The following is a 16,445-nucleotide window of genomic DNA, read 5'->3' on the forward strand; positions in this document are numbered from 1 at the left end:
TTGGTTTTAGGCGATGGGAATAATTTTCCTTAAAGAGCTATTGCTTTGAAAATATTTAGAGACACCGGTTCCAAGAAAGACCTAGATTTTCCCGCACCCACCTCCCCGCCCCGCCGCTAAGCCAGAACTTTTACCGGATCGCCCTGGGGCCGGATAGCTCCTAGGCTTCCCGGTGATCGTCGGGTATAGGGCGTCTGTGCGGAAAGAGTCTTTGCTTCAGGAAACACCTCCGATGCTCCCCAGGGTATATCCAATTTCGAGTGAATACAAGAATTTATAACTAACCATGCAGTGGATTTGAAAGTATCCAAATCAGTGGAGTGAGGAGGACATGCTGCCCACTATATAATTCTAAGTCTATATTTTGTTGGTTATGAAAATGCTTGGAGTGGACTCATGCCTCAGGGTCAGTTTCTGTTGTGAAGGACCCCAAGGGAATAAGGGTGATTCCTCGTTTTAATAGTATGTTTGACGTAGATATAAATGTAAACAGAGAAGTAAGTGTTCTTCAAGAGGCATATGTTCATTTAGGACAGAGTCGTCTAATAGACAAATGGTCTGATTGCGGTAGAATATAATTGAAGTATTACTCCCTGCCACTCGCTTGTAAATTTTAAATTAGTTAGGAATTGTTTTCATTCCACTCTGCTATTTTGATAACTGTTTTGTGCTTGTCTCCTCTATTTATGTAGGCAGATATTTATCAGCACGTATCTATAGTATTTAAGCCTAACTACCGGTGTTAATATATATAACAGCTTCCACTGATTCCTGCTCATTTCCATTTATTTTTTAATGGAATCGTCCTGGTAGAGCATCAAGGTCATTAAAATTTTAATTTCTATCCTCTATTACCAACTGCATCTAAATTTAAGAGAACTCTTATTAAAATGTGATTAACATTTCTAAAAGTTCACTTCATTTCTTTATGTATTGTCTCCCTCACTCCCTCAGACTGGAAGCTCTCTGATCATCAGGAGTCTTCTATCTTGTTCATCATGTCCCGGTGCCTAGTATCAAAACATGGGGGATATACAAAAAAATATTTGCTAATTGAATGAACCAATTGATCCATCTAAAAGGAGCATAAATATAGTCTATAATAATCTGTGAGATAAAATACATTCTATGTCACCTTAAAATGAGATAAAGCCACTTCATATACATTTCCTCTCGTCAAGGACGGTGCCAATTGTTATGAGCAGAGAGCTTTGCTAATAGTGTGTCCTCTTTGGTTTAATTAGACTGTGTATCTTGGGAGGAAATTAAAATTAAAATGGCCTGGCACCAGTTTTTTTAATGTTAAGTTTGAAGTTGAAATTATGCTTTTTCAGATAACTACATTAGTTCTCTTTGTTCCAAAATGTGTTGAAGAAAGTTGGCTGATATATCATCTATAATTTCCAGGATGATCTATTTCCCCCTTTTCAAAGGTGAAATTCTTTATTGTGCTTAATTATACTGATGGTCCCTTAATTATACCTGATTTTACTTATTTTATAGATAGAAGAGTTTAACATGCTAGCTTCTGCATAGTGCTTTATTTGACTATATAAAATGTGATTCTATGCTTATACATGAAAATAATCCAAATGTTGCTTTGCACTTTAATTGCCTATAGTTTTATGATGCTCAAATATCCTGTCACAGAAAGTAACCTGAGATAACAGATGCAATTCTGATTTGCCAAAATATGATGTATTTTATTTAGTAAACCTTTAAATGGAAGATGGTCAGAGATAATTAAAAGGATTAAAGTTTCCCCTAAAGTATGTACCTCCTTATCCTGAAATATATTTTCTGCTTTGGAGTTTAACACATTTTCTAAATGCGGGATTTGTATGAGGGAAAATTACAGTGATCCTAAAGCTAAGGTCTCTGTCACATTACAATTACCTTAATGTCTGTTGATAATCCAGTTGTTCTCTTTTTAAAATCAATAGACATACATAAACACTCTGAATTGATGACAGAATTACACTTCTGTGGTTGTTCCTTGGAATATCTGTGATACTAGTGAACTAAAGATTTGGGGAGAGCAATAAATTCCCCACATGGTAATGACCTCCAAACGCTTCCTGCCTATGATAAAGGAGTATCAAAACCAGGATAATGCTGTAAAATTATTGGTGGTGGGAAAAGCCCTGCTTATATTTTGGAGATAGAAAATTATAAGGGAGAAGAAATAGCATATGCCCCCCAAAAGTACTCTTACATACTGCTATATTGGTGTATAAACAGTTAAAAGCAGGTTAACTAAAATCTAGTTAATATAGTTAAAATATAGCATCAAGTATGATACTTTCCATAGAAAAGACACCATCATAATTTACATTGGTTTAAATAAGAAGAAAAATCTAGTATCTCAAAAACCAGGTAGTCTAGTGTAGCTCTGTCCAATAGAAATATAATATGAACCTCAGATGAAAGCCATATATGGTATATTAGTAGCCACATTAAAATGGCAAAAAGATGCAAGTGAAATTAATTTCAATACCATTTTATTTAACTTAATCATCAAAAATAACATTTCAACATATCAAGGTAGAAATTATTAATGATATATTTTACATTCTTATTTTGTACTAATCTTCAAATCTGGTGTGTATTTTGCACACACAGCACATCTCAGTTTGGACTAGCCACATTTCAAGTGCTCAGTGGCTGCATGTGGCTGGTGGTTACTGTATTGGACAGTGCAGTTCTAGAAGTATGGCTGCTTCTAGGTATGATAGAATCATGGCCTGGCACAAATTGTTTTTTTCTTCCTAATTTTAGAGAATGAGCATTTATTTATACTTTTTCTATTATTTTTCAGTTTTGTCCTCATCTCCTTGTAAACTTCCAAAATCTGTGGTGACAAGAAACCTGCCAGCATAGCTGGGGAACTTCCATCCTTGTCCATGGTAAGTTCAGAGAGTGGTTCCCCCAAACCAAAATCTGTCTTTTGATCTGATTGGACTAACTTAGGTCACATACCTATCCCTGGATCCATAATAGTTACCATTTTTATTTTCAAAATTGTGGCAAAGGGGTGATATTGGTAATGTCTGGTGACATTTTTTATTGTTAGAACTGTGGGGGTGGGGTCTTCTGGCATGTAGTGGATGGAGGCAAGGGATGTTGCTAAATATCCTACAATTACACAGAACACCTATTCTCCCCACCCACACAAAGAGTTATCTGCTCAAAGTAGTATCAAGGTTGAGAAACCCTGCCTTAAGCTTATTATTTTAAGCCTATATTCCCAACTAAACATTGACAAGTGGAAGGAGATTACCATTATTGGTTTAGATCTCTGAGAACATGTTACAGCTATGAATAGATTCAGCTCTGCCTTAGGTACCCAGAGGGTGGGCCCCTAAACTAAAAAGGAAGTGTTAGAAGAAAGGAAAGGGCATGGGTAACTGTCATAGTCCATTTGGGCTGCTGTTACAGAATACCATAAACTGGGTGGCTTGTAAACAACAGAATTTATTTCTCAATTCTGTAGTCTGAGATGTCCAAGATAAAGGCACTAGCAGATTTGTTGTCTGGTAAGGGCAGGCTTCCATGTTCATAGACAACAGTCTTTTCACTGTAACCTTACATAGTGGAAGGGGTGAGGGAGCTCCCAGCAGCCTCTTTTACAAGGGCATTAATGCTATTCATGAGGACTCAACCCTCATGACCTAATCAACTCCCCAAAAACTTTACTTCCAAATACCAGCACTTTGGGAATTAGGTTTCAACATATGAATTCTGGGGAGACACAAATAAATATTCAGTCTATAAAGGCAACCAATAGTATCCATGAAAGAACTAATTATTTGGGGGAATAGGATAGTATATATGTAATTCCAAAAATATCCAAATGGCCAATGAGCACATGAAAAGATGCTCCTCAGCATCATGAATCACTGGGGAAATGCAAATCAAAACAACAGTGAAATACTACCTCACACCCACTAGGATGGCTACTATCAAATAAATAAATAAATAAATGTTGGCAAGGATATGGAGTAACTGAAATGCTTATGCACTATTGGTGGGAATGTAAAATTGTATAGCCACTGTGGAAAACAGTGTAACAGTTCCTCAAAAACTTAATAGAATTGCCATATGATCCAACAATTCCACTTCTGGGTGTATACCCAAAATAATTGAAAACGGTCTCAAAGAGATATTTGTAGACCCGTGTTCATCTTAGCATTATTCACAGTAACTAAAAGTTATAAGCCACCTAAATGTCTATCAACAGATGAATGGATAAGTAAAATGTGGTACATACAAGGGAATATCACTCAGCCTTAAAAAGGAAGGAAATGCTGACATACGCTCCAATGTATATGAATCTTGAGGATATCATGCTATGCAAAATAAGCCAATCACAAAAAGGCAAATACTGTATGATTCCTCTTATATGAGGTATTTAGAGTAGTCAAAATCATAGCGACAAAAAGTAAAAAGGTGTTTGCCAGAGGCTGGAGAGAGGGAAGAATGAGAAGTTAACATTTAATGGGTATAAGTTTCAGTTTTACAAGATGGAAAGAGTTCTGGAAATAGATGGTAGTGATGATTGCACAGCATTATGAATGTATTTAATACCACTGAACTGTATACTTAAAAATGGTTACATAAATTTATGTGTGTTTTGCCACAATAAAAAATAAAAAAGTATCTATGTATTTTAAAAGTATGGATAGGCATCAAATATAAATTCTTTAAATCAGTAATTATATAATACAATTACTGGTGATTTTAAAATTTTAACAGTATTTTTTACCTTTTTCTAGTGAAAATTTTTTTATATTGTAAAACTTACAGTGAGAATTTCTTTTTGTAATGTAAAATTTTTTTCACAATGGATAATTCCTCGAGTAAAAAGTTTTCTAAGGAAGGGAGACTTCAATAATCTATCCTCTTCTTCAAAAAGAAATGTCAAGAGAGAAAACTGTAAGAATTCTTGTTTAAAGTCAATGTGCAATTTAATAAAATAAAACGTTTTCTTTAAATTTTGTGGAAAGACTATTGTATTAATATTTTGTCAAAAATAAATAATGACTTGTAGCTTTTGTACTAAACCAGCTGGTATTCTAAAATAATTCCCAGAAGTAAAGCAAATGCAATCTCCTGCGAGGACTTTCAGAAATTAACATGCGGTAGATATGTTCTGGGCCTCTGGGTGCCGCTGTCGGCCAATCGGTGGGTGGAGTGACGCAAAGCAATCCACTGGCGACTCTGACGCAGCGATACCCGCAGGCTTTTGAGAAACCTCCGGAGTGAATTCTGCACGCCATCTCTCCTCCAGTCTGTTCCAAATATCTGGGTCGGGAACGTCAGGATGGTTAATGACCCACAGTGAGGCGCTGCCTTTTCTTTCCAGCACACTTCTGTAATCCGAGAGCAACCGTAGCAAGGTGTATTGGGATCGAGAAGCAGCTTGGAGAAGAGATAGGAAGAAATCCACCACAGGGAAGGCGTGCGGGCGCAGGAAGCGCTGTTTCCCTTCCTGCTGTCTTTGTTCAGCCTCGTGAATTATGCAGCAGATGCACTGGGAGATTCCAGAAGAGACAGCCTAAAGGTTTAAAAGTGGGGAATCTCCCCCAAGATCTTCATCTCAGTGACGAGGACCCTGGGTGAGTGCTGAGAAGCCTCTTTACCGCCCTCAAAGAGCAGGGAAGGACTCAAGAATGGAAGTTAGATCCAGCGGATATGCCAAAGGAAGTCCCTGGGCCCCTTGAATCTCAAACCTTCACTGGAAATCCTATAAATGCTTTAAATTTATTCCTCCTGGATATAAAGAACATGGATTTTAGGGCAGACGTTTTGTTTTGAAAATTCTCGAAAACATCTAAATGGTAGCAAAGTTTACTCCTAAACCACAGTAGATTTGGACGCTGCAGGTAATTCTCTATGAAACTTATCAGATCAGTTTCAATAACCATCTCCTCCACCCTCAGAATTAAAAGAGAGCATTAGGGCAGCAAATACTCTTGTGACTATTGGAGAAATCTGGACCAGAAGAGCATAAACTGCCACCACTTGTGATGGGGAGGGGCCAGAACTGCTCAGAACAAAATTTGGGTCTTGGATGCCGGTGCCACTCGTGAGCCACAAATACAGCAGAGTATGCCTACAGGAGAACCTGCCCGCCATCTCCTTTCTACCTTCTTCAGGTGATCCCCATGGACCTAGATGACACCCTTAAGGTAGAGTTCTCGTACACTTTCCACACTCTTAACAGGGCATACGGAATGTATCTAGTGTTCAACAATGACAGCACCATCTTTGCTTTTAAAGAGTGACAGTTACATCAGTTTAGAAGAGAAGACTGGAGGCAGTTTAAGAGCCCATTTCAGAAACCTAGCCTAAATGGACGTTGAGAACTATAATGCAGTGCTGGTGACTTTCAGCTGGGTGTCTAGTCCTATTAGAGGCAAGAACTGTGGTTGCCCCAACCAAAACAACAGGACTCAGAGACTTGCTTAAATGGGGAAGTGAAAAATACTTTAGAAATTAATAAATACACAGCCAAACACCTCTAATTCTTCAACTCTAAGAATTATTCTGTAATTCTTTGTAAGCTATTGGCAGATGGAATTCTAAACTGGGAACAGACTCTGGAGTACATCGTCACCATCAGTCACAGACAAGTTCAAGCTGTCCCTCTCTTCCAGCACAAGCATCACTCCTCATATAACCCACATCAACAAAAATGCTCTGGTTTTCCAACAGGCCTCCTGTGTGGTCCAGGATACCTGGAACACCCACCTAGAGCCTCCATCATTGCACACTTTAGTCCTTCCGTTGTGGACTTGGGGCCCTACCCACCCCGTTTCTTCCTGACCTGTGACCCAGTGTCACCGGCGCTGTCATCTGACATGTGGGTGAGTACAAAGCACAATAGTGTTCACTGCACCTACCTTTGGGCTGACTCGTGGGCTGGTGACCAGGGTTCGACTGTGTTTAGTGTTATCCTGAGGTTGTTTGTACTAGTGGACCGCCACTGTGAAAACACGCAGAGGACGCTGTGCCAGGAGCTGCAGCTAGAAGTCACAGTGCTGCACCACGCACTGTGCAGCCTGGCTACCTAGTCACCAAGTTGGACACCGATTTGGGCACAATGCCTGGCTGTCCTAGAGTGTGCTGCAAATCACCAATTCTGGCTCTTCAACCTGGCGGTGCACAATACCAGGCTGCATGCTGTGGTGCTGCTGGCAGCAGAGACACTACTTGCCAGGGCTTGCTGGTTGCTCGTGCCCAGTGGCGACAGTCATCATGCTGCACCTGGTCTTTGCCTACAGTTTGCAGGAGTTGCTGTTGGACCTCAGCAACCACCTGGCACCTGCCGCCAGGCAGGCAGAGCTACAGTTTTGCCTGGTCATGGCCTTGACCTTGATCTTGGTGCTCTTCTCACGGTAACTCTGGCCATCGCCCTGTACCTGCAATGTTCCTCCAGCCCTGCTTTTATTGGTCTTTGGAGTTGCTCCCATTTCAGCAAGAGAGCTTTTCCCTATTTCTACAACCTATGTGTGGCTCCAGAAATTGCAAAATCTCAGTTTCTTCAAGTTAACTCAAGAAACACCTTTCAACTGGATAGTCTCTGTAGTGCCAGCAGTGGAGCCTTAAATATTACATTGGATTCAAATGTATTCATACGTGTGAGTTTTAACACTTTCATTTTGTAAATATCTTGTCATAAATCAGTTCTGCTTGTTTTTCTCATGAGGGGAGGGGAGCTAGTTTACTTTCTAGTTTTTATGTATATTTTGGGTTGTCTCATTAACCTGGACAATTCCTTTGGAGGAAGGCTTGTGCCTATTGATGTATGTTCTACAAAATTGTGTTTCCTGCTAAAGAGTCCTTTCCTTGCAATATTGAAGGCGGTTCACTGCATCTTTAAATTTCTGCCTTTGAGCTCCATACACTTGCCCTTGAGAAGCTGAGAAACTGTAAATTATATTATATAGGAACAAAAATTCTCCTTTCAAGAACTATTCTTGTGGCTTTTGATTGTTTCTGTTAAAATCTCATTTTCCAGACCCTTCTCAGTCGTGGTATCCATGGGTTCACTGCCAATATCTGGCCCAGTTTGTTTCTGAAAGATGTCTGCCTCTGGAATGCAGAGAACATTCTTCCCTAACTTTTGGGTAAAGATAAATCAATCACACTCAGCCTGAGACATTTTAAATCAGTAACCTTTTTACTAATTTTGCAATAAGTAAAAGAAGGAAGACAATCTAGTCTAAAAATCCTGCTATTTAAGAAAACCAACTTCTCTTGGAGAAATTATTGCGTATGCTTGTAGGGGGATACATATTATCCTAATAACTTGTCATCTGACATGTGGGTGAGTGCAGAGCACAGGGCTGTTCACTGCCACCTATCTTTGGGCTGACTCTACAGGCTCGTAGAGATGCAGCCTTTTACATTTCATTTTTGAAGAATACCACTACCTCTTGTGTCTCTTAAATTTGAAGCCTAAGTTAGACACTCATGTGACATTTTCCAGTAAAATTCCAAGAGCCCGATGTTATTTTATTCAAAATATATTTCCTTTGGGTGAACTAAAGTTCTTTTAAAAATCCATATTAAAGTTCTTTTAAAATCCACATAATATATAGACACTTCAGAAAGATAGGAAACGTGATGGGGTAAAACATATCTTTCAAAAATTCCAAGGTTTCTGATAAATATTCAAAGCACAATGGGACTTTGTCTACGAGAGGAAATGGGACAGTCTTTTAATTTTTTTAAAATCTAGCTTGTATTCAAAAAGTTTATTTTTCCCTTTGATTTTTTCATCCTCCAGTCACAGGGCAGTTGCTCTTCTATGTGGCCCTAAACATTATCAAGTGGAGGGGTGATTTTTGTCCCCTTTATGATATTCCCTGAATAGCAAACAGGTAAAGCAGATAGTTTGGGAATACTGGGTTTCTACTGTATATTGCAATTTAGCAACATTTAGATATGATTAATTAAATGAACATAGTAGTTTCTCCTTTTCATACGTATATTGTACAATGCTTAACTATTTCCTTGACAATATACTAAGACTTAACGAAAGATACAGATCATGTTCATGAGAAAACAAGTTTAAGTATTATCTAAGAGTGCAGTAACTGGTTAGGACTCCAGGCGCCGCTGTTCACCAGTCTGGGAGACTCAGGCTGCCCGCGCGCGCACACCCCACAACCAAAAAAAAAAAAGCTTTTTAGAACCTTCATCACCGCCAGATTGAAAACAGCCTCCCTGAGGCTGCCCAGATCCTACTTCTGGACCACTTTCCACTCTGAACTCTCCTGAAAATTCAGTTAATTTAGGCTCAGAAGAGCCGAGAAACAATACCCTTGGTACCGGACTAGGAGAAAACTGTGAAGCGAGAAAGCAATGGCGATTTGGGTGAAGCTGCCCTGCTGCAGTGGGCTGGTCCTGCTGTTCCTTTTTCTGGGGCTGTTGTTGGAAGCCTGGGCCGGGAAGATCCGCTACTCGGTGCCAGAAGAGACAGACAAAGACTCCTTCGTGGGCAACATCGCCAAAGACCTGGGGCTACAACCCCAGGAGCTGGCGGAGCGGGGAGTCCGCATCGTCTCCAGAGGTAGGACGCAGCTTTTTGCTCTGAATCCGAGAAGCGGCAGCTTGGTCACCGCGGGCAGGATAGACCGGGAGGAGCTCTGCGCCCAGAGCGAGCGGTGTCTGGTGAGTTTTAACATTTTGGTAGAGGATAAAATGAAGCTTTTCCCTGTTGAAGTGGAAATAATTGATATTAACGACAACACTCCCCAATTCCAGTTAGAGGAAGTGGAATTTAAAATGAATGAAATTACCACTCCAGGTACCAGGATCCCTCTGCCTTTTGGGCAAGACCTTGATGTGGGTATGAATTCGCTCCAGAGCTACCAGCTCAGCTCCAACGCTCATTTCTCACTGGATGTGCAACAAGGAGCTGACGGGTCTCAACACCCAGAGATGGTGCTGCAGAGTCCCCTGGATAGGGAAAAAGAAGCTTTCCACCACCTTCTTCTCACTGCCTCTGATGGAGGCAACCCAATCCATTCAGGAACCCTCCGCATTCATGTTCAGGTGGTGGATGCAAATGACAACCCTCCAGCATTTACTCAGGCAGAGTACCACATGAGTGTCCCAGAGAATGTGCCACTAGGCACTCGGCTGCTCACTGTAAAAGCCACTGACCCAGATGAAGGAGCCAATGGGGAAGTAACATACTCCTTTCATAATATAGACCAAAAAATAGCCCAAATATTTCTATTGGATTCCTACACAGGAGAAATATCAAATAAAGAACCCTTGGATTTTGAAGAATACGAAATTTATCCAATGGAAATTCAGGCTCAGGATGGTGCAGGCCTCATGGCAAGAACTAAGGTGCAGATCAAAGTTCTTGACATAAATGATAATGCCCCAGAGGTGACCGTCACTTCTGTCACCACTGCTGTCCCAGAAAACTTTCCTCCTGAGACCATAATTGCTCTTATCAGTGTGCATGACCAGGACTCTGGAGAAAATGGTCACATTACATGTTCCATTCCTGGAAATCTACCCTTTAAAGTAGAAAAATTAGTTGATAATTATTATCGTTTAGTGACGGAAAGAACACTGGACAGAGAACTTACCTCCAGGTACAACATCACAGTAACAGCAACAGATCAGGGAATTCCGACTCTATCTACTGAAACGTACATTTCATTGCAAGTGACAGATATCAATGACAACCCCCCTGCCTTCCCCAAGGATTCCTACTTTACCTACATTCCTGAAAACAACCCCAGAGGAGCCTCCATCTTCTCTGTGACAGCCCATGATGCCGACAGCGATGAGAATTCACGAGTCACTTACTCTCTGGCTGAGGACACCTTCCTGGGGGCACCTCTGTCCTCCTACCTCTCCATCAACTCAGATACCGGCGTCCTGTACGCGCTGAGATCTTTTGACTACGAGCAATTACAGGAACTGCAACTGAGGGTGACTGCGCATGACAGCGGGGACCCTCCCCTTAGCAGCAACGTGTCACTAAGCATATTTCTGCTGGACCAAAACGACAACGCGCCAGAAATCCTGTACCCAACTTTCCCTAACGATGGTTCCACCGGCGTGGAACTGGCGCCCCGCTCCGCAGAGCCAGGCTATTTGGTGACTAAGGTGGTGGCAGTGGACAGAGACTCGGGCCAGAACGCCTGGCTGTCTTACCGTCTGCTCAAGGCCAGCGAGCCAGGGCTCTTCTCCGTGGGGCTGCACACGGGCGAGGTGCGCACTGCGCGGGCCCTGCTGGACAGAGACGCGCTCAAGCAGAGCCTGGTGGTGGCGGTCCAGGACCATGGACAGCCCCCTCTCTCGGCCACCGTCACGCTTACTGTTGCTGTGGCTGACAGCATCCCAGACGTCCTGGCCGACCTGGGCAGTCTCGAACCCTCCACCAACCCTGACGACTCCAGCCTCACGCTGTACCTGGTGGTGGCAGTGGCAGCCGTCTCCTGTGTCTTTCTAGCCTTTGTCATTGTGCTGCTGGCGCTCAGGCTTAGGCGCTGGCACACATCCCGTCTGCTCCAGTCTTCCGAAGGCGGATTGGTAGGCGTGCCTGCCTCACACTTTGTGGGCGTGGATGGGGTGAGGGCTTTCCTGCAGACCTATTCCCACGAGGTCTCCCTCACCGCGGACTCTGGGAAGAGTCACCTGATCTTCCCGCAGCCCAACTATGCGGACACTCTCATCAGCCAGGAGAGCTGTGAGAAAAGCGAGCCTCTTCTGGTAACTCAGGATTTACTTGAAGATAAAAAGGAAACATTTTCTCAGGTAAACCTTTTGTAATAAATTTACCTAGATAAAAATAATCCCCGGAGTTTAATTGCTTTTACTACTAACAGTTCTTCTATTTCCCATATATCTTTGTAGATTTCTATTACAAATCCTGGGAAATCATTATAATATCTATATATCTGTATATCCACCTATCCATCTATATCTATATCTATATGTCTGTTCTTTCACTGAAAAGGAGACTAATTAATCATAATGTAGGTGGTTGGGATGAAGAGTATATGTGAGATGCCATCTCGGTTGTTGAAAGAATACTGCCTCAGAAACACGGAGATCTGGCTTCCAATCTTTTCTTGCTTACCTCTTGCCAAATAATTTTATTTCTCTAGGTTTGCATTGTCTTATCTGGCAAGGATAGTGTTTAACTATAAAAGGTCCACCAATATTTATGTGACTAATACTGTTTTCAAATGTCCTTAAGTTATGAACACCTCCTAATTTATCCCTAAATTTAATGTAGATTTCATCTGGCAGGTATGAAAGTGCTATTTTATTTTGGATCATTTAAAGAGGTAAAGATTATCTAAAATAGTATTTTTAGTTGTGTTAGTATAAAATTAGGAAAATCTATATGAACTGCAAATTTAAATTACTGTTGAATACCTTAGCTCTTTGTTTAATTTATTTTGAGATATTTTATGCATGCTGAAGAATTCTTCAAATCTTTGTTACTTAATGAAATAAAGTAATAAAATGAATGATAAAAAAATTTACTATGCAACTTGAGAATTAGTTTTGAAGCCTCCTGACTTGTATATTATTCCTGTAATGGAAATGACTAACAAAAATCAAGTATATATCCCATTTTAATGTGGGTGTTAACTCATCACAAGAAATCATAGGGGATTAAGTCCATGCTTTGATTTACTTACTCTGCTCTAATAAAGTACAGAGATATATAAAATGTAAAAAGAGGAAAACAAAAGCATAATAAGGCACAAATAAAATATAAATATCTAAATGGACCAAAAGTGAAACAAAGTATTAAGCCAGGCTAACGCAGTGCGAGTTCTAGTCTTGGACTTAGAGGCAGCCATTGAAGGTCAGGAGATTGTTCCAGCAATGTAATAGGGCCAGACGTCCTTCAGGCTAAACAAGGGACCGGAGCCAGGTTTACTACTTGAATCCAAAATAAGCAATTAGGCCCCTCAGCTAGTTAAAAAGGGGGAATCACATAGTAAAAATGCTGCTGACCAATTCCTATGGTCATAACTGTTGCAAGCTGAAGCCCAAGGGAGAACGGTAGACACAGATTCTGGTTTCAGAAAATGAGCAGTCTCTCAGACATGAGCTGTGATATTCAAAACATCAAACCCAGGAGGGAGAAAGAGAAGGAGAGGAAGTAGGATAGGGGAGGGAAGGCTCTTCTACTTGAAATAAATGTACAAACCAAAATGTTGAAATATGTTGTCTTTTAGAATTTTTTGTTTCTAATGAGAAATTTTCTGTATACTCTCAATTAATAACATAACTTATTATAATTTAAATTTTTCTCTGCTCTTAAAATTTTGCTTCTGAGTATGTATAAATAAGCTAAGTTTACCTATTAAAACAAAGAGATTACCAAGTTGGATGACTTTAAAAATCTACCTATATTCTGCTGAAAATCTACATGCTAGATTCTATATGGATATACAGTATATATCTTTATTTTCAATATTTCAATGTAATTCATATATATTGACAAAGTAAAGCAGTCATGTCAGTATTAATATAACAACAAAGTGTGTTTAAGGCAATGACATTAATGGTGATTTTTTAAAATGAACTGATGATAATTATAAAACGAACAGACAGTCCAAAATTATGAGCTCCCATCACCAAACAATATAGCTTTGGAAATAATACCAGGAGATTGTAATTCAATTCCATAAGAAACAATAGACCCCACAGGCAGACAATTACTAAGCATACAGAAAAATCAATAAGAATGATCGAATAGATTTCTACAGAATCCTATATACACAAAACAAATACTATAACATAGCCATTCTTCACTTGAGTATATGGAAAATCTACAACAATTTACTACATAGTCATCACAAAAAAATACAGCAAATTTTAAAATACCAATAATATACATGCCTTATAACATGTACTTAAATCACAATGCTAGGGGAAATACGGAGAGGTTGGTAAAAAGGTACAAACTTTCAGTTATAAAATGAATAAGGTCTGAGAATCTAATGTATAACATGATGGACACTATAGTTAACACTATATTGTATAAAGGAAATTTGCTAAGAGAGTAGAACTTAAAGGTTCTCATAAAAAGTGGTAAATATGTGAAGTGATGGATATGTTAATTTGAGGGGAATCCTTTCACAATATATGTGTATATCAAATCATCATATTGTACACTTTAAATATGTTCAATTTATTTGTCAATTATACTTTAGTAAAGCTGGAAAAAATTAAAAAAAAACATTTAAAAATGGTAAAAGAAAAAAAAAGGTTGGACACTTAAATCTACACCCCTAAGTTACTTTTGGATTTTAAAAAATCACAGTGGAAATGAAAACTTTCAAAATAAACAAAAAATAAGATATTTATTAAAAATTGTGGAATGCAGATAAAACAGTATTTGATGGTAAATTTATAAACAAATGCAATAATTAAAAAACAAAATGAATGATTTAAAATAAATGAATTTAGCTTGTCATTGAAGAAACAAGGCAAAAAATATAGAGCATAAACGGAAAGAAAATAATAAGAAAAACAACAAAGACAGAAGTATAATTATTAAAATGCAAACAAGAAAGAATTCTGATGATTAAGCAATAGAAGCAGACAATAAAGATCATACAAAAACGAGTGGGAAGAAAATGAAAATTCTGTCAAGTCCAATGTTGGGACTAATATAGGCTAGGCCATGACTAAAACTCTTTTTAATGGTCCTAAAGGAAAACTCAGAATTCTAATCAAAGACCTGGAAAAGGAGAAAGAGAAGGAAAATCAGAGAGACTGGGAAAAATAAAACAAGTTGGTTCTTAAAAACTGGAGGCTGTAGTTGATATCTATTGTTTCCAATAAATATTTCATCAGTGTTTTCGAGAGGATTGGATAAAAGTAAAAATGAAAAAAGTTCAACAGGGAAGAAGCCTTCAACAGGCAAACAGCTGTAAGTGAGAGCAGACGTGGGTAATCTCACTTAAGAATGTTGATTCAATATCTTGATTAAGATATCAAATCCTGTCAACTATATATTTAAAAACATTAAAAAATGTTTATAGCTTCTTACGAAGTAAGGTTTACTTCAGGGATGCAAAGATATTTCAGTAATATCCTTCAATCTTATAATGTAAAACTCCATATTAAGAGATTAAAGATAAAAGGTCATATGTTCATTTCAATAAAGGTGTAATAAAGTTCTTGAGAACATTCAACATATGCTTAAAATATTTTAGCAAACTAAAAATTGAATGAAGGAAATTTTCTTAACCTGATAAAGTGTGTCTATCAAAAACCTAGAGAACTACCCACAGCAATCTACAGATTCAATGCAATCCCTATCAAAATCCCAATGACTTTTTTTTTGCAGAAATAGAAAAAAAAATCATCCTAAAAGTCATGTGAAATCTCAAGGGACCTTGAATAGCTAAAACAATCGTGAAAAAGAATAACAAAGTTGGAGGTCTCACACTTAGTGATTTCAAAACTTACTTCAAAGGTAATCTAAACAGAGTGGTAACTAGCATAAAGACAGACATATAGACCAGTAGAATAGAATAGAAAGCCCAGAAATAAACAGCCACATATATGGTCAAAAGATTTTCAGGAAGGGTGCCAATACTGTTCAGTGGGGGAAGGACAGTCTTTTCACAAATTGTTTTGAGAAAACGGGATATTCACATGAAAAAGAAAAATGAAAGTGAATCCTTACCTTACACCATATATAAAAATTAACTCAGAATGGATCAAAGACCTAAACAAAAGAGCTAAAACTGTAAAACTCCTAGAAGAAAACATTGGGGAAAAGCTTCATGACATTGGACTTGGCAATAATTTCTTGAACGTGACACTAAAGACACAGGTAACAAAAGAAAAATAAATTGGACTTTATCAAAATTGAATACTTTTGCGCATCAAAGGACAATATCAACAGTGAAAAGGCAGCTCACAGAATGGGAGAAAATATTTGCATGTCATCTCTTTGATAAGGATTGATATCCAGAATGTGTAAAGAACTCCTATAACTTAACAGAAAGAAAACAAACAACTGAATTTTGAAATGAGCAAAGGACTTTAATAAATATTTCTCCAAAGAAGATATACAAATGGCAACAAACACATGAGAAGATGCTCAACACCACTAATCATTAGGGAAATGCAAATCAAAACCATAAGAGGTACCTATCACTTTATACCCATCAGGGATGGCTATTCAAAAAGACAGACAAAATAACAAGTGTTGATACGGAGATATTGGGACCTTTGTGCATTGCAGGTGGAAATATAAAATGATTTCACTGCTGTGGACAACAGTGTGGTGATTCTTTAAAAAAAATTAAACGTAGAATTATCATACGATCCAGTAATTCCACTTTTGGATATATACCCAAAAGAAATGAGAGCAGGGACGTGAACAGATATTTATACATCCACATTCATAGCAGCATTATTCACAA

General features: G+C 38.8%; 1 protein-coding gene across 2 annotated transcripts in view; it reads left to right on the forward strand.

Moving 5' to 3' along the window:
- The first annotated feature begins 2,887 nt into the window (after positions 1-2,887).
- Positions 2,888-16,445, forward strand: part of LOC117016578 (protocadherin gamma-C4) — a 152,751-nt gene continuing 139,193 nt past the window's right edge. Inside the window, exon 1 of one of the 2 annotated variants that reach the window (XM_033095987.1) lies at positions 2,888-2,906. In XM_033095987.1, coding sequence (XP_032951878.1) covers positions 2,904-2,906 — 3 coding nt within the window. In that variant the 5' untranslated portion in view covers positions 2,888-2,903. Of the gene's footprint in view, positions 2,907-9,058; positions 11,794-16,445 lie in introns of those variants that run through there. The other variant, XM_033095974.1, reaches the window with a different exon arrangement.

Source organism: Rhinolophus ferrumequinum, chromosome 24 (assembly GCF_004115265.2).
Source record: "Rhinolophus ferrumequinum isolate MPI-CBG mRhiFer1 chromosome 24, mRhiFer1_v1.p, whole genome shotgun sequence".
Classification (NCBI taxonomy): Eukaryota; Metazoa; Chordata; class Mammalia; order Chiroptera; family Rhinolophidae; genus Rhinolophus; species Rhinolophus ferrumequinum.